The 18,956-nt window shown below is 43.5% G+C and overlaps 1 protein-coding gene across 1 annotated transcript in view; it reads right to left on the bottom strand.

Annotated features, from left to right (window-relative positions):
- Positions 1-18,956, bottom strand: part of DHX32 (DEAH-box helicase 32 (putative)) — a 53,631-nt gene that overhangs the window by 29,790 nt on the left and 4,885 nt on the right. The window contains exon 2 of the mRNA XM_080912605.1: positions 6,484-6,980. Coding sequence (XP_080768731.1) covers positions 6,484-6,786 — 303 coding nt within the window. The 5' untranslated portion in view covers positions 6,787-6,980. The remainder of the gene's footprint in view (positions 1-6,483; positions 6,981-18,956) is intronic.

Raw genomic sequence — 18,956 nt, 5'->3', positions numbered from 1 at the left:
AGCATTGTGTACGGCCTCATCATGGCCAATCTGGCAATGACTTCCACAACAGCAGTGCTTGTCCATCCCATCAACTGCTACAGACAGCTTATGCCAATCAATACTAGGAAAAGAAGCAAGAAAGCCCTGCGAGAGAAAATGATCATGCAATTCTTCCAGCCCCCAGATCTCCAAGTCCTTGCTGCTATCTCTGGCCTGGGAAGGAACATCCTCATTCATGTGTTTCCTAGAGTCCCAGTCTCTTCAATACCAAGATAACCACAGACTTTCTTTCTCCAAAGGAGTCCTAAGGATTTGCAATCTATTCAAAGATGAACCAAAGTCTCTCTGCATGATCCCTGCAGTGGGGCCATGGAGCTGACTCCAAATGTAGCTCACTCTGTCCAATGCCAATCTGTAAGTCAGAATACTTCACCATGAACAGTACTTGTGAATTGCAAGTCACACAAATCCCACGTGTTTGGCTTGGGTGTACATGGGTCAAATCTATCTGTCCAGAAAGGATGCCTGGCCAAGACTGGAGACACTTACCACCACCAGTGTCTTAAACTAAATCTTAGCTGTTTTGTGCCCAGTCATGTCACTGAGTGCTGAGCGTCATGCAGGAAGAATGGCAAATGGCTTTAGAACGCATGCAATGCAGCCCACGGGTTAATATGGCCACATGAGTGGGCCTTGGTGTGGCACAGCCCTGAGGACTATGTGTCCTGAGGACTTCATGCTGTTGTGGAGATCTCTGCTTGCTTCCCTCACATCCCTCTTAGTCTAAGAATTATATGAAAACCTTAAGGGGGCAGATTCTGGACAGAATCTCTGGCATTCACAGCACTAATGCTTGGTCTCTTCCAAGCATCGCTGCTGGAGCAGATTAATGATTCTAGTACCACCCTAGAGAAGAACTTAGAGATGTGGATTGTCAATAATGACCACCACCCTTAGAAAACATTTGAAAGAATAAAGTTGTTAGTGAAGCTATGTAGAGATGCTTTTACTACTGGCTCTGATGTAAAAAATCTTAGGGAACAATATGAAGTTGAGAAAGCCACATTCTTATTAGTTAAGCTAGGGACCTTTTATGGTCGGGGAACAAGAACAGTGGCAGCGCTGGCTGAGGTGACTCTCACTGAGGCTGGACTGGTGATAATGGATTTCTTACATCCATTTTGCCCTCAGCTTCTTGATAGTATTTAATAAGAATTCCTGATGAGCAGGTATGCCTTCTGAGTATTTAAAGTAGATATGACTGATTTTAATATAAAAGTTTAGATTTGTGATTCTTTTAAGAGTCTTACATGATTATTAAGATAAATAATAATTACTTCTTTCTTTGTAACCACAAATTGCTGCCTGCTAGTAAAAGAAACTGGCTGAGAAAACTACCTTGCTTGCTTACACTTTGTTAAGCTATAACAAGTTGCTTGGTTATGAATGTATGTAGGTTTTTCAGAATAATGTGTTGTTTTTTTTTTTAACCTGTACTATATGTTATTTCTTGTAAAGGTATTGGAAACCACATTGTTTTTTTTAAACATCATTCACTAGAAGAAAACTAAGATGTAATCACATTATAATTATATACTGCTTGAAAGGTTTTGCTGAGGTACATAAGTTATGGGAGGAAGTATAGAACACCACACTTTAGTATGGTGTTCCTGGAACATTGTTTCTCCCATCCATCAACTATATGTGGATGTATAAAGTTTGTGTGAATGGGGGTTGGAACATTGTTTCTTCCATCCACCAATCATGTGTATTTATGTATAAGTATGTGTGTGTGTGTGTGTGTGTGTGTGTGTGTGTGTGTGTATATGTATATTTGCATGCATGTATATTTGTATGAAGTTATTGGACTCTATCTTTTGTTTCACCTATTCAGTGTGTGTGTGTGTGTGTGTGTGTGTGTGTGTGTGTGTGTGTGTATGTGTGTGTACATATGTGTGAATTTTCTCTTCTTACTTATTTTTCCCACCAGCCTCAAGGAGTTAAGAGTTCATAATTTTCCTGCTCGCCACAGAGAATGCCAGCCCCAGTAAATTAAGTTTTGTTCCCTCAGAAAAAAAGTCTGCAGAGCTTTTTTAATCTCTGGCTGCCTTTGGCAGCAGCCCCTGTAGGAATCTGGATCCACCCTGGTCAGTGGCTCTAAGCACTAACCACCAAAAGGTTCCTGCCTCAGTTTACCCATCACATGGATGCCAAAACTATTTGACTCGTGGAAGATTAGGGTAAAAGCTAGAAAAGACATAGTAGGTAGTCCTAGAAATGCTTCTCTTCCCATCTGGCTTTCATAAGACTATTCCAAAACAGTAATAGGAAAAGCCCCCTCAGACAGATGAGAAATTGTCTTTCTCTCTCCCAGGGCAGTTGCTAAATAGTTTAACATCTATACTAGAAAACAAGGCAGTTTTAGATCTTTGGCTCTGAAGATAGATTTTTCTTTGAAAGACTTAAAATTGTGGGGAACCAGAAAGGAATCTTGGAAACAAAACAGGTTACTTTCAGAATTTAGAAAACAACAAATTAATATGCCCATTTTCTCTTTATTTGAATATAGTTTGATCTCTCTCAACCAGAAAGACATTGACTTCCTATTTGACAGAACAAAAGTGCAGCTTACTAAAATGGTGGTGAAATTTAAAATGGCACTATCTCAGCCCTTAGGAAGTGGAGGCAAGAGGATCAGAAGTTCAAGGTCATCTTGGTTGTCTACATAATGAGTTTGGAACCAGGCTGGGCTACTTTGAGAAGTTATCTCAAACAAACAAAACATCAAAGTGACGAAAGAAACCATAACTGTACACAGTTGTAACAACTATTAAAACATTTACAGAATATACAGCAATTCTCATTCCTAAGGGTCACAAATCCCTAAAGAAAGGAGAGGGGCAGCAAGTCTGAGTTGACAGGTACTGGGACAGTGGACACAGAAAGGGAGATAGAAATAAAGAGGGCCATGTTGCTGGGAGAAGGATGTCATGGAAAATCCGAAGGCTACAATGAGACCAGAGCTGAGCTGGTTGGAGCCAACTGTGAATGCAACTGACCTAGGGAGATAAATACAAAAATCGAACAAACAGAAATACAGACAAGTGCACAGAGACGGAGAAACGCAGAGAAAGATGGAGGTAGAATGAGACGTGCAGGCAGGTGTGACGGGAATCATATTTACTTCCTTGCTCTCCCTACTGGGAAGAGCCAGAAACATGAGAAGCCAATAGTCAATAGGGACATGTACTGTCCAGGTCTCGGTTTCCAAATGCAACTATCTGGCTATCTGCTAAAGAAACTAGGGCTCCTTGAGAAGAATGTCTACTTCCTAGGCTGGGACAGGGAATGTGTGGAGGAGCTCGGGACATCTTACTGTGAGAACAACAAGTACTCGAGAACCATGCAGGTGAGGGACAAGGACAGGATCCATTCTGAGGTGTTTCGATTCACCACAGTGGGAAAAACTGAGCAATGCAATAGGTTTATTAATGATAACCCACAGAGAATGGAGTAAATAAATTATTAAAAATAAGAAAGCTAAGCTAGGCATGGTAGCTCACACCTACAGCCACAGCATTTAGGAGGCTGAGGGGCGAGTTCAAGGTGAGCGTGGGTTACAGAATAAGACTTAGTCTCCAAACAAAATTAAAACAGTAAGGCTAAGCATGATTATTATCATTTACCATTATTAAGCATTATGGCACATGCCTTTAATCCTAGCAGCTAGGAAGCAGGAGGATATCTGTGAGTTCGAGTTTAGCCTGGTATACTTATTAAGTCCCAGGGCAGTCAGTATTACATAGAGAGACTCTTGTCTCCAAATAAAATAAAATAAAATAAAATAAAATAAAATAAAATAAAATAAAATAAAAAGACACCAAGAGCTGACTCCTCAAGAATCTGAGACTGTCAACCTGAAGGCAGAATTAGAAGGAACACTGCTATCTGCCACCAGGCATGTCAGAATTAGGGACCATTGCCAAGCTGCCACCAGTACAAGGTGACCATCCCAAAGTATGACAAAGGGTGGACTTCAATTTATGAAACCACGAGGAGAAACCTCAACTTTACCACTGAGAGCCAGGCAGGTGCCATCTCTCTAAGTATCACATAGTGGCCCAGAGGAAGGCTTGCTGCTCCTGACAGCACACTGAGGGAGCTCCAATGCAGCCTTCCTGACACAAGTAGAGGCTGAACCTCCTCCCCCCCATGACACCTCAGATCAGAACTCACTGTGCCCTGAAAATGTCAAGGTCATGAGGGACAGAGGAGAAGCTTTCGGACTAAAGGAGTTGTAAATGACATAGAGAAGGAACATAATTCTGGGTTCATTTTGGAGGATGATTTCAATGTTTTTATGACATCCCACCTAGTAAATATGAACACTCAGAAGCCAGGAAAGTGAGACACCAGCATTACCCCCCTTTTTGATCCTTACTGTCACTCCTCCCCTTTACAGTTTGCTCTGCGGCTCATGCTGGCCTGCAACTGCTCATCATCCTCCTGAGACTTTCAAGTACTTCAGTTACAGCTGTGCACTAACTCCTGGCTTTGTCAACTTATTCTCAGTTGTCTTAGAGACATGGTCTCCCTATGTCCCCATGGAGCTCTGGTTGTCCTGGGACTCACTATGTAGACCAGGCTTGAGTCAACCGAGAGATCCACCTGCCTCTGCTTCCCGAGTGCTGGGATTAAAGGTGTGCCACCTCACCTCAGTTTAGTCTTAAAAGGTACAGACAGGGGCTAGAGATGGCTCAGGGGTACAGATAGCTTGTTGCTCTTTCAGAGGATGAGAGCTTGGTTCCCATACTCACACTGGACAGCTCACAACCACCTGTAATTTTAGCTCTCTTTTGGCCTCTAAGGGCACACATCCACACAGACACACACAGACACACACAGACACACACACACACACACACACACACACACACACACACACACTAAATCTTTAAATGTTTTGGAACAAAAATGTGTGTGCTCACATGTGGAGTAGGGGAGAGAATACTGAATCAAATTATCTTTGGGGAATCAGGATATAGCTGTGGAAAACATTTATACTATTACTGAAATTTCTTTATCAATCTGAAATAAACACAATAAAATGAAAACAAGATTTAAACTAGACTTTAAAACATTGGCGTGAATAACACTGGCAGTTATAAACCAGACAGAAACTGAACCACCAATGCCCAGCCCTCCTTTCACCAAAGTGCACTTGAGGGGGACTTGGAAGAGGCAGGCACAGTGTGAGTTTTCAACCTGCTCAGGAGACAGTGAACCTCAGCCAACACACTGTCAAAGGCTTTCAGACCATAGTTCTGTCATCTGAAAAATCTCTGTGCTCTCTACCAGACAATCTCTTCGGTCTATTCTAATTGTTTCATTATAAAAATCTACAGTGTGAAACACAGACTTCAGCTTAGTCAAAAGTTGAAGCTCAAACACAACAAACTGGAAAGCAAGTATTCAGTAACTGTCTAACTTTGGTGCTCAGGACCCACCCCCACTACAATTATACTTGCAAAAAAGCACTACCTTCTGCCTAATTCATAAATCCTCCTTGGCTCAAATCAATACTGGAAACATTTATATTCCTAAATTTATGTTTTTAGTATGCTAGAAATGGAACCTGGGCGTCAGCCATTTTTGGCAAGTGCTCTGCCACAAGGCCGCAGTCCTAGCTCCTACATTCATCCTTTAGCAGACCCGAGTCTCTCCTCTCTGCGTAGTCCCAGACCACGGTTATATCTATCCATCTTGTTATTTCTGACTGCAAGGCAAATAAGGATTTCTGTGGGGCATGGTGACACATTTACAATCCAGCGCTGGCAGGGAGAAAAAGGAAGACCAGGGCAGTCTGGGCTACTAGAGATCTTTTCTCCAAAATAAACAAATGAAGTACAAGAGGAAAATAGATTTCCTGTGCGCTTAGTTTCTGAACCCAGCCAGCTTCATACATAAGAACAGCCACACAGAAGAGATGGCTCAGCCATTAATGCTCTTCAGAGGGCCTGGGTTTTGTTTGAGGCACCCACATGGTGGTTCCCAAATGTCCTCAACTCCAGTTGTAGGGGATCTGGCACCCTCTTCTGGTTTCCTTGGGTACCAGGTACACACATGGTACCAGGTGCACAGACATACATGTAGGCCAAACAGTCATACACATAAAATTAAAATAATTTTTTTAAAAAAAACCTTTAAAAGGGGGAAAAGGTAAAGCAGTCAGGTGTTGATTGCCCCCCCCCCCACAGGTAAATGAATACTAAGGGTATTCTCTAAAACCTGTCGGGAAAATAACCCCTATGTCATCTTCTAAAACCTCATCTACAAATGAAATCATCTGAACTGTTGTTCTAGGATGATCTAGGTAAACTCCAGTTTCCAGTGTGTAACAGCCAAGCTGATTTACAGCACCCAGGTTGCTAATGTTGTTTGTCTGCAACATTTCTTACATGCAAAACCTCAAGACCACAGGCCTTTCCAGTGGCTCCTCACCTGAGAGCTCTTGCCACACTTGGAGTCTCCTGACACGATCACAACCTGATTTTGCAGCAGACTCTCCATGAAGGAGTACTTTTCTTTCCATATCGGAAGCTCTTCTCTCTCTTTCAAAAGTTTGTAATATCGCGATGAATATGGCAAGCCGTCAAAGGGGTTCAGTTCCAGATCCTCGCAGGCCAGGACCCCTTCTTCATCCCCATCGCTGGAATCCAGGGATTCGGGGAAATAGCGTTTTTCTGGAGAGGTATTCGGATGCTCCAGTTCCTCTTCGTCCATTTCTTCCCTCAGTGAGCTCATGCTGTTCACATTCCACAGTCCAGTTCCCCTGTCAGCAGCCCATCGCAGAGACGGTGTGAGGCCCGCTCAAACTCAGCCAGGCTCCCAGGCCCAGCTCAGGATTTCAGCAAGTTAATTCCTCAAACCCGTGTCCCTCCTTGCGGGTTACCCTTGGTGCTGGCTCACTTCCGCTACATGGCTTTCAATAAACCACACTAAAAACAAGCACATGAAAGATGAGTGTAAAACCGGGTAACATACAAGAAAAACAGAAACTGTAGACTCGCTCAAAGCAAATATTTGGCCTTTTCTATTAACTAGCTACTGTCGTCCCGGCTGCTGCCTGCTCCCGACCGGCTCTTACAGGAGCGCGCAGCTTTAGAAACTGATCCTCACTGAGCCTGGTGCTCTTTCCCTGACCTCTGATCAGGCTTCTGCTGCTCCGTAGCTGTGAATGGAAATCAACGGGGAGTCTGATCAGAATTGTGAGGCTAATCAGTCACGTGGTCACCTAATCCCATGACAAAGAGCACGGACGTTATAAAGAAGAGCGCCTTGCAGGTCTGGAGAGTGGTCCCTAAACACTGGTAAAAGTTTTCTGTTACCCAGCATGCCTTGGGTGTAAAGGACCATTTAAGAAACCTGACATTCTACTTTTGCTCATGCAGGCTTAGAAATGTCAGCAAGCCAAGTGAATTTATTCTTTTTCCCCCATCGTTTGCTGATCTTGACTTTGTTTAACTAAATCATAAGCCTCCAAAGTACTTTTTGAGATTCCTAGGTGTGAACTCCAACAAGCAAGGGCCAAAATAAAAAAAGATAATTTTTAATCTAAACAAAAACAGCTTGTCTAGAGAAAGATAAGATCTACGACAAGGACATAGTCACCACGTGTCAAGGGAGACTTATTTTTTCCTCTTCCATCTCTAATTACTAGAGATTAATGCGGAAATAAGCCAATTACTGATGATGGGGAAAGTCCCTTCTCATATTAGCCAGGTGGAAATTTAAAACAAAATAAAACAAACATGAAAAGTGCAAGTTTAAAAAAAAAAAAAGTCATAAAACAGGACTAATGGCAGTAACCTCCCACTTCTCACAGCATTGGGCCACCTCAAGCCTACAGGGCTAGCCTTCAGCAATGTGCCACCTCAAGCCTACAGGGCTAGCTTTCAGCACTAGGCCACCTCAAGCCTACAGGGCTAGCCTTCAGCACTGGGCCACCTCAAGCATACAGGGCTAGCCTTCAGCACTGGGCCACCTCAAGCCTACAGGGCTAGCCATCAGCAATGTGCCACCTCAAGCCAGTCACTCAAGAAGTATGTATGGGCACCAGGCAGCACATGTATACTCAGGGTAGAGGGTACTGACTGGTAGGGGGACTGGACACTTCCTAGCTCTGAGTAGAGTTCTGAAAAATGCATCCCATTTCCCAACTAAAATGGAATTACAATACTGCATAATGCAAACATGGTTTTACAGTGTAGACTCTCTTCTCTTCACAGTTCCTAGGGTGTGAGATGATACCCCAGAGAGCTGCAGGAAACAAGGCAGCTTGAGACAGCAGGCAGGCAAGCTCTGACTTCAGTAGGTCTAAGGAGCAGACCCTGCTAAGGAGCGAAGGTCCAGCCCCCGGCTCCCATTTTCTTCTGTTCCAATTAGGATCACATCTCTTGGAGCTCACCCTGTAATCTTTTTAAGTTAAGCTGCTGTCATACCACATCCCTGGTTACCTTAGAAACCACTTCTTGTCTATTTTACTTTTTAAACCAAGCACAAGAGACTGGAGCAGTGACTCAACAGTTAAGAGCAGTAACTATCTTCCAGAGGACCTGGGACTGATTTCTAGCACCCACATGGCAGCTCTCATCCATCCGTAACTCAAGTTCCAGGGCGTTTGATGCCCTCTTCTGACCCTCTTGGAAACTGCATTCATGTGGTACATAGACATACATAGAGACAAACACTCATACATAATTTTTAATTGAAAAAATAAATAAAAATAAAAGGCATAGCACAGCTGCCATGTTTACTGAATATGTTTCTGATCATTTTTGGTATATGCTTGAGTGTTATCAGTACAGTCTCACAGAACTTGAGCCACATGAGTACAGCTGGTCTTGAAGCTACATCTTTGTGGTTGTGGAGAGATACAATGGTTTGGATAGTCAAAATTACCTTGCTCTACTGTTAGTCCTCTTAGTAGATACTCATTACCAACCACTGCATCTGACCTAACTTCCTACTCCTACTAAGCAAAGCTTGGAATGCACTGTCGTTGCTGAACAGACCACTGGCATCTGTGCAACCCAGAGCTAAGGATGCCGACATCTGGAGCCTGCAGCAGGGATTCCCTGGCTCTCAGGCCCACATAATTGATGTCCTCACTCATGTGTTTAGCAAATGCACTGATCTGACTCTCTTCTGTTCTGTGGAACGTGGTACTCAGGGCAACCTAAATCTGTTGCTCCTGGTTTGTTCCTCACACATGGCTTTGAACAAACTCTTATTTGCTTGGAAGCCACAGCTGTCTTTGAACATGACACAAGGAGTGGCCACTCTAACCCTTAGCGACAGATGTGTCCTTCTGGACAACTGGGGCTCACCTGGACATCCTGTGCTCACACCACCCTGGGGCTCACCTGGACATCCTGTGCTCACACCACCCTGGGGCTCACCTGGACATCCTGTGCTCCCACTACTTCACAACTATGGTGGAACAAAAGACTGCCACTACACCAACAGAAAGGAGTCCAAGTTATGACAAAGAGACACACAGAAGTGATGCTGAGTCACTTCCATGGTGATCATCATTAACACTCTGCTCTGGAGCCGGCTATCATTCTGGGATGCTCAGGCTATAGCCGTGGATAAACAGCAAAAGCCTCCAACTTGAGAGTGCTGGGTAAGGTGCCCTAGGCCTACCTAAGTGCCTCAGCCCTAAGCAAGTACTCTCAGTAGCCTGTGGAACCCAAGGAACCTCAGAAGGTGATGCTGCCATGCTCCTGGGTGGGGTACCTTGCAGCCTTCAGATAACCTATACCCACAGTTTAATTTCTTCTTAGCAACTCAGGGTCATTATTACTGTGACCTACCACAGTATGTTGTCCTCATATTTCCTTGAGGAGAGAAGAGAAACCAGACTGCTGCCCTGGAGCCTGAGTGTCTCAGTGATTCAGTACTCCTATAACCTGTCATCTGCACACTCACCCAAGGAAGCTTTCCTCCCTGTCCTTAGAAACCAGACGGGCTTGACTGAAAAATATTTGTAGAGCCTGAGTCCATAAAAGGCTTCAGTGTAAACTGGTGAGTTTGAGGAGCCAAGCTGCTAAGTTCCCAGACTCTGGAGCAGTCAGAGTGACTTCTTCTGACTGTGGCTTGTGTGTCGGATAGGAAGGAAGGAGTGGCTGAGACCCAAATCAAGGCTGAATTTGAGGCCTGGTGATGTTCAGACACCTGGTTTCATCGAGCCCACAGCTGTACTAAGTTATGTGAATCTATTTTTCCCTAGCAGTAATTAAAAAATATGCAAATGACATATGCCCTACATTAGCAAATTAACATAGAAAGAAAAGAGAATAGGGAGGCTATGGTTATATCTCAGTTGGCTAAGTGCTTTTCTAATACGCACAAAGCCCTGACTTCATGCCCCAGCATTGGAGAGGTGGGAGCACCCTCATAGAGGCAAGGGGAAGGGGGAAGAGATAAGGGAGTTCTGGAGGGGAAACTGGGAAAGGAAATAACATTTGAAATGTAAATTTAAAAAATCCAATAAAATAGTTTTCTGTTTAATAAAAAAACGAAGTTCAAGGTCATCTTCAGCTATGGGTGAACTTTAGGCCAGTCTTCAATATATAATAGAAGAAGAGAAGAAAGGAAAGGAGGGAGAGGAGGAGGAAGGGAGGGAGGGGGATTAGGCAGGCAAACATGGTCGATTATGTCACTCAAATAAAATTTAGCTAAAATTGTTTCAGTATAGAAATTTTATTATAAGAAATCAGAATCTGAAAGACTCCTCTTCAGAGTGACCCCATGTATGTACCATAAACTTCAGTTTCTCTGGGCTGACCTTTGAAGTGAATCTGTAACAACTTGTAGTTGGGTATTCACAAAACAACAACATCATTAAAAAACCAAAATATTTGTATGTAACAGCTTATAAAGCAAGAGTCAGAAGTTGAGAGCAAAAGCCATGCTTGGGTCATTTATATGTATGAGGTCTGCTTGGATAATTCTAGAAAAACAGTTCACAGAAAAGCAAGGATGAAATCTGAGAGCCAGCCCCATTGCTTTCTCTTGCGTTACTCTGTTTCAGCATTCTGGTTCCTCATGTGGATTCTTCTGTGTTTGGGTCTTTCCAGACACAGCCCCCGACCTCTGCCCTTTCCCCAGGGTAATAGGATAGTGGTTTCCTCTCGCCTGCATTTCTGTGCCCTTATGTCCTGTCTGCTTGTACTCCAGTCGGATGTGGTCAACCATCTTCTCCTTATCTGCCCCTTGGATACTGAATAAGCACTTCAAACTTTGCATGTCTGAACCTCAGCTCCCAACATGATGTTAAAGTCATACACCTGGCTGCATCTCATGTAATTCCTTCAGTTGCTCAGACCAGAACATCTGAAGTTATCCTTGAATCTGTCTCTCAGGCCAGTGGATAAAATTCATAAGCTAGAGGCTTTATGAACACTGTACAAACACTCCACTGATCTACACTGGCCCCTTGATTTTATTTATTTATTTGTCTCAGATCTTCTGCTTGACCTTTCAAAAGAAGCAGTAAGTAATCGGGCTTTTTCACATCGACCTCAACTGCTCCTATAAACAGTCCTTTTGACCTTAATGTACAAAGGGACAGCATACACCAGCAGATTTGGGGAGTGGAGTAGTCTGCAAGACACCTCAAAAGGTCTCACAGGGCCACCATCAGGTACCCGATTCCTGAAAGTCATGAGCATGACCTTTGCACAGCAAAAGGAAAAGGGACCCTGCAGCTCTCACAATGGACCTTGAGCTCAGATTATCCTGGGCTAGCCTGGTGGGCTCAGACTAAACCTTTCGGTGCTGTAGCCAGATAAGGAAATAAGGAGATAAGGAAAACTACAACCTGGAGCTGAAGAGAGTGTTTTCTAAGCCCAGAAACAATGGTGGTGACCCCTAATAGCAGTGTTTGACAGAGACCTGGTGCCATTCTGCCTATCTCCCGCAGCTGCCTCTTTCTTCCTCAGCCACAGGCTCTTGCTCTTTCTTCTGTGATGAAATGTTCCTCAGCTAACCAATGCCCGAGTCCCTTATTTTACAAAGGTTTACCAAGTGTCCACTCAGAAAAGGATTCCCTGGCCTTCCCCCTCTCTACTTCACCCTTCAGCACCCATACCTCCCCTCTATTTTGTTGGTGTAGGAGCCCTCTACCAGAAGGCCAGCTCCATGAAGCAGGGCGCTGGCTCTCTACTTTGCACACTGCAACTGCAACAGGGCCTAGCACATATGAGACATTCAGTAATTGTCCCTTGACTGGAAAAACAATGCTAACATCACAGAAAAATGTTCATCAAGTCCCCCCCCCCCATGTAAAGTCAGTTCATAAGTCCTTAACAATTTCTCCAATTTCCTCAGGCCATCATGCATGTGGTCTGTGACCACTGTACCTGATCCCCTATCCATGCCTCCCTTGCAGGCTATCCTACATCCTTCCTGCACAGCTGGTTTTTGCCACATCACTGATTAGAGTTCCAGATCCCTTGACACTGCTGAATAATGTCTAATCACCTCATTAGGAAGACACCAGGGTGACACTTTCTTCCTCTTTGACAATGGCATGTATATATATACACCCTTGCTCAGAAGAGGGGAGTGGGCAAGTGGACAAATTCATAATCTCAGTAGCGTGCACCTGTACTTAGATTTCATGAATGCAGTGTCTACTGAGTTGGGTTGTTCTTGGTCCCTTCAGGAGTTACTGTTAGAAATGAGAGGCTGCCCCGAGATTCAGAAACCAGCAGGCATCACACTTGCTCCAGCACAGCCTCACATACAGGGGAGTTACCCACCTTAGACTATTGCTGGAGCTCTGCTTCACCATAATTCCTGTGATCCTGAACCTGGAGTACAAACTATAACTGAACAGATGGCCCATGTTATGACCTTCAGGAGTTGTATGCCTTTAAAACATCTGACACACTGTACCACAGGCAGCACTCACAACACAACCGGTCTTCGCATTCTCAGGGTCTGCAGTTTCAGCCTTCCTCACATTTGGCCTGATGCACGCCTACATGGTGGCCATACAGGGATGGTGTGAATAGGCAGACTGGCTTCTTTCCCGGGGGCTCCAGTCCAGCCAAGTCACAGGGGGTGTCGAAATGGAAATTCTTTGTCCATGAAACCTTTCATCTTATTGCCAAGCAACTAAAAAAAAGAAAGCTGGTCTATGCAGGAGAGACAGGCAAATCTGAGCACTGGATGATTTCAATGAGAGGGAGCCAGAACACATGTGACCTGACACACTGTCATACAAAGTCTGTTTACACACATGTGGGACAACTTGACATTTCTTGGTCAGCTTTAAACGCTCCCTGCCTTTTCTTAATTTTTTTTTCTTGACTTTGACAGTGCACGAGTTTCTTCAATACTGTCTACCTTGCCCTCACCTGCCTCTAGGTTTTTAAAGTTGCTCATGAGATCCAGCTCTGGAGAAACCAAGGAGAGGTAAGGTTAAGTCACATGGAACAACGCCTGCACACAGCAGGAGAAACCAATAAAGCCAGATCATGCAACAACAAACCCCTGAGAATTATAACCAGTTAAGGAACATCTCTCTTTTTTACACTTTTTGTATTTATCTTATATGTATGGGTGTTTGGCCTCCTGCATTTGTGCCTTGTGCTGTGGAGGGAGTTAGGTCCCGTGTGACTGGAATTAGGGATGACTGTGAGCTGACATGTGGATGCTGGAGACTGAACCTGAGTCTTCTGGAAGAGCAAAAACTGTTCTTAGCCACTGAGCTACCCCTCCAGCCCCTGCTAAGGAACACTTCTTGACAGAATCCTTTAATATTATTTTCTAGTAGGTCTGACAAATCAGTTCGTCCCGATATTGAGTTCACAGGACACATAAAATAGCTTACCTCTTTTAAGTTATTCTTTTGCATGATGCCCAACTTTATATGTAGCTGATTTGCAAATTGTGCTCAATTTTGTAAAAGCTCTTCAGGATTTTTATCTCTCTGGTGTTCCTTCAAGATCTATAAAGTAGTAAATCATTCATGATCCATGTGTTTGCACATAAGAGCAAATGATCAGACAGCTCTTCTGCAAGGTTTCTCAGCATTTTCTGCTTATCATCCCTTTAAAACCTCAGGAACTTTGTTGTGACTCTGGGTATACAGTTGCATAAAATCAATATACAAAGCAATTACTGATCATAAACCATAAAGAAATTCACTTTTAAAAAGATGTATGTATGCATGAATAAATGTATTTGAGTGTTTGTCTGCATATGTATTTGAACACCAAAGGGCGCACTGAACCCCACAGGACTACAGTTATAGACGGTTTTGAGCTACCATGTGGGTGCTGGGAATTGAATCCAGGGTCTCTGGAAGACCAGCCAGTGCTCTTAATCACGGAGCCATTTCTCCAGCTCCCAAAAATTCACTTTTAAAATAATTCTTTGGCATATGTATAGTATCGCCATTTATTAAATTAGGCAAAATTGCATACTAGTGAGGTGAGTTTATATTTGCACAAAGAATAAAATCTTGGCTGGATATACTGCTGTACAGGAAGCCTCTTCAGTGTTTTTTAAGGCTAACTGACATTTTGATTTTAGAATCATTAATTGCTGAGAATGTCTCTTTGCACAAATTCACAGTATAAGTGGGACGTGTATATTTAGGGGGAGGGACTTCAAAATTAGAAAATTCTGTCCAGGCCAAATTTTGTATAATTTTCCCCTGAAACTTAAGTGAGCAATACAAATAGCAGTATCAAGACCAAGGATTCTAACACCCCAGAATCCAAAGGACACACACTAAGGAACGATGGTACAGAGTAACCACTCCTTGTTCTCTGTAACTAAAGTACTGTTTTCCTAATATCGGAACTCTCTGGCTGCAGAGTAGAAACACTAGAAATCAGGCGCTGTCAGTTGGCTCAGTGTATGAAGAGCCTGTTGCTCAGGCATGAGGACATGAGTTCAATCCCTAGCATCCACAGAAAGCTGAGCATGGACGGGTGCATCTGTAATCTCATTGGGAAAAGAGGGCCGGAAACAGGAGAATCCTACAAGTTTGCTGACCAGTTTGGGCCAAGGTGGTGAGCCCCAGGTGCAACTAGAAACCCTGTCACCAAATATAAGGTGAAGTCACTGAGGAAAACACTTGACAGTGACCTCTGCCCTCTCCACTCACACATCCATGTGCTCAGACACTGCTACACATATACCACACAGACACCAAACAGAACACCTGCTATGCACACAATGGTTTGGAATCTGAGCCCCAGTGCTTCAGGCAGAGCCTGTTGGCACGAGATTTTTTGCTGGCACAAAACAAAGTGTGCATGTTGTATGCCCAAGATCAAGGTGCCATGAAGCTGCATAATACAACAAAGAAAAGCAATGCCAGAAATACCTAGATGCATTTCCAGTTAGAGTTTGAATTAATCTCATTGCTGTGTGTCCAGAAACCCTTTACACACTTTTCGAGATTCCCACCTTCAATTACAAGAAGATGGGTTCTTAATAATAGTCTTTAAAAGTTATTTTCTCATTCAGATGCTGTAAATCTCTACATGATTCAAACGCTGTTTTAAATGCAGGAACACTGACCTCTGTGATGCCACAAGATGCTGGAGGAGTAACAGGTAGTATGCTGTCCTCTTACAGAAGCGGGAGCCCATGTGACTGAGCTCCAAAACCCCTGCAAACGCTGTGTGCTCAAAACGTGCCACTGCCCACACTTACCCACCTCCCTCTCGCTCTAGCTTAGAGGCAGTTCCGGAGTTATCTTTGCAACTCTTAGGAAACAGATAGAAGGCTGTGCGTGGGCAGTGCTCAGTAAGCATTTGCTGAAGCGACAAGCAACATACTTACAGCTCACAGAAGAGAAGGGATGAAGATTGCAAGTGAGTGCTAGCAGCTTTCAGAATAAAAGGCCATCTGTTTTCTGGAGCATGTGATCATGGGTTTGATATTCCGGCAGTTTTATGCAAAGTGCTGATGGCGGATGGCGAGCTAAGAAGCTCAGCGCGTGAATGGACTCTCTGCCTCTCCCACCGTAACCTTGACAGAAGGGCTGGAGCCAGCACTGTCTGCAGACCACAGTAGGAGAGCGCAGTTCCACAGGCTCCTAAAGTTGGACTAACAACATGACGATGATAATTCTGCTGATTAGTGCTTACAGCACACTTACTTGATGCCAGATGCTAATAAGCACTTAAGCACTTTATATGGATTATTCCCTTTAAACCCTTAAGAACCCCACGAGGGTTTACTTTATTAGTCCCATTTTTTTTTTTTTTTCAAAATGAGGAAATTTAAGCCTTCAGAGGTTTGGTTAACTTATCCAGCTTTAAGCATCTTGGCTGTGATACGGTGGGTGTAAGAAGTGAGGCAGTCTGGCCCCAGCTTGATCCTGTGTAAGTGTATGGTACTCGCTGAGCCATACAACCACTCCACATTCCAATTTCCCTAACGAACAGATTGGCTGGGTGCAGTGGCCCATGCCTTCACTTCCTGCACTCAGGAGGCAGAGGCAAGCAGATCTTTGTGAGTGTGGTCAACCTGGTCTAAGAGAGCCAGAACTACACAGTGAGACCCTATCTCAAAAAAAAGGAAAAAAAAAAAAAGGTTTCTATGATATCAGTACAGGTTGAAGAAATACTTGACCCAGTGGGAGATGTTCAGATAATGTTTAAATGGGGGTGGGAAAGATAGTTTTGGTCAACCCTGTTTACCTAAAAACAGAATGCTAAAAGTTGCCCTCTGACCTCCACAAAGGCATACCGTGTATGTATTACATATTTAATACATGCATACACAAATATACACATATGATAAATGTAAATAAAATGATGTTTTTGGAGTAAAACAGATACAGGCATGTTTGCAAGTCTTCTTTATGTGTTTGAAAGGAATGGTTCTAACTGCCCTCATGGGGCTACTGAGCATATACACGTTCTCAGCTACAGAATGCTTCCAACGACACAACGGGGTCATGTTCCTGAGGTTCTCAGAAGGCTGAGTGTGATGCCCAGGCCTGTAACCCCAGTGGGCCCGAGTCTGAGGCAAGACCGAAGTTCAAGGACAGGGCTGGGCTGCATAGCAAGGCTCAGTCTCTCTCTGCCTATGTTCTCACAGGCCCAGCCCTTCTCTAACACATACCATATTTGCTTTCCAGTAGCAATTAAAAAACATTCTGGAAAAGATGTCAAAATTCAAAATTTATTTTTAAAATATTATTTCTAGACTTCAAAAACACTAACATTGAGTTTTAGCAAATGAATCATCTTTAGGACTGGAGAGATGGCTCAGCAGTTATGAGCAATGGCTGTTCTTCCAGAGGACCAGGGTTTAGTTCCCAGCATGTATATGAATGCTCACCACCATCTGAAACCCTTGTTCCAGGGGAATCCAACACTCTCCACTGGCATTAGGACATGCACACAGGCAGACCATCCACAGAAATAAAATTTACAAATAATGTGAAAAATTCATCTGCTTTTTGGGAAAACCACCTAGAAAACCAGTCTTTATAGGGCATTGCTCTGTATCAAATGTAGCTTGAATAATCAATTGCACAATTAATCAAAAATGTTTACATTATATGTTTATTTATTGTGTATGGGGGCATGAGGGTACTGGTGTGGAGATTAGGAGTCAGCTCCCTCTGCCATGTGGGTTCTGGGAACTGGACTCAGTTTCACAGGCTGAGTGGCAGACGCTTTACCCACCAGGTAAGTCCTCAAGCTGTAGGTCACAACCCTTTAGGGGTCAAATGACCCTTTCAAAAGGGTCACCTAACACCATCAGAAAACACATATATTTACATTAGGATTCATAACAGTAGCAAAGTACAGTTATGAGACAGCAACAAAAATAGTATGGTGTGGTCACCAGAACATGAGGAACTACTAAAGCGTCACAGCATTAGGAAGGTTAAGAACCAAAAACCAATGCTCGAAGCCAGCTCACTGGTCCTACGATAATTTTTTAAAATTATACATTATAATTTAAGTACTTTTAGATTTAGACCTTTTTGTTGGTCTGTTTGTTTGTTGTTTTGAGACAGAGTCTTTCTACATAATCCTGGCTGGCCTAGAACTTGATACATTAGCCTCAACATCTTCTGCCTCTGCCTTCCAAGTGCTAGGATTAAAGGTTATGCCACAGTACACAGCCAGAAAGACTTCTTAATAACTATACATGGAGCTCCTCGGAGTTGAGTGTGAAAGTAAAGGGTTTGGTTACAAATTCTCATGACCAGACTGCTAGGTGCTTTTCAACATTATTTTTTAATCAATCTCAATTGTGCAATATTTTAAGGGCTCCTTAAAGTAGGGCTAGTACAACACACTAAAAGTACAACAGTTTAGCTTACTTCTGAGTGAACAGGTAGGACCCCGTTGAGTACAGCTGAGATCTAAGGAATTTACCACTTCCAGTCTCTCTAAGAAACATTAATTTATTTTACTTCTGAAATCTGCAAAATAAACTTTTAGCCATCTTATTAAACTTTTTAAAAGTCATTTGTTTACTTACTTGGAAGACTGAGCTTTACCACGTAGCCCAGGCTACCCTTTCCCTCCTGCCCTAAGCACCTGAGTGACTATAGCCATTTGCCACCATGCTCTGGTGGTACCAGCCATGTCCCATACCCAAGTACCTACTGGAGACGTCATTAGACCACCTTCTGACGGTTAGATTTCTAATGAATTACTGTCCTAAGTGGAGACCTTGAGTCCTATAAATACCAAGCAGCTTTCTTTTCTTGTTAACAGTCTGTAGCCATTCTACATTCACTTTAAGAATGAGCAGGAGCTGATGGAGAGTGGAGGGGCTGGGGGTTGGGTGGGAAAGCACAGTGATTTGAGGACATGACCAAACCTGCACTCCTGAGTCCTCCTCACAGTCCCAGCTTACTCCCCTGGCTTGTCCTTTCCTTTGTCTGTTAGGGCTCCTACCACCTTCCCACT

The sequence above is a fragment of the Micromys minutus genome, assembly GCF_963924665.1.
Source record: "Micromys minutus genome assembly, chromosome: 2".
Classification (NCBI taxonomy): Eukaryota; Metazoa; Chordata; class Mammalia; order Rodentia; family Muridae; genus Micromys; species Micromys minutus.
The sequence above is the reverse complement of the archived record's forward strand: the minus strand, read 5'-3'. Positions and strand labels throughout refer to the sequence as shown.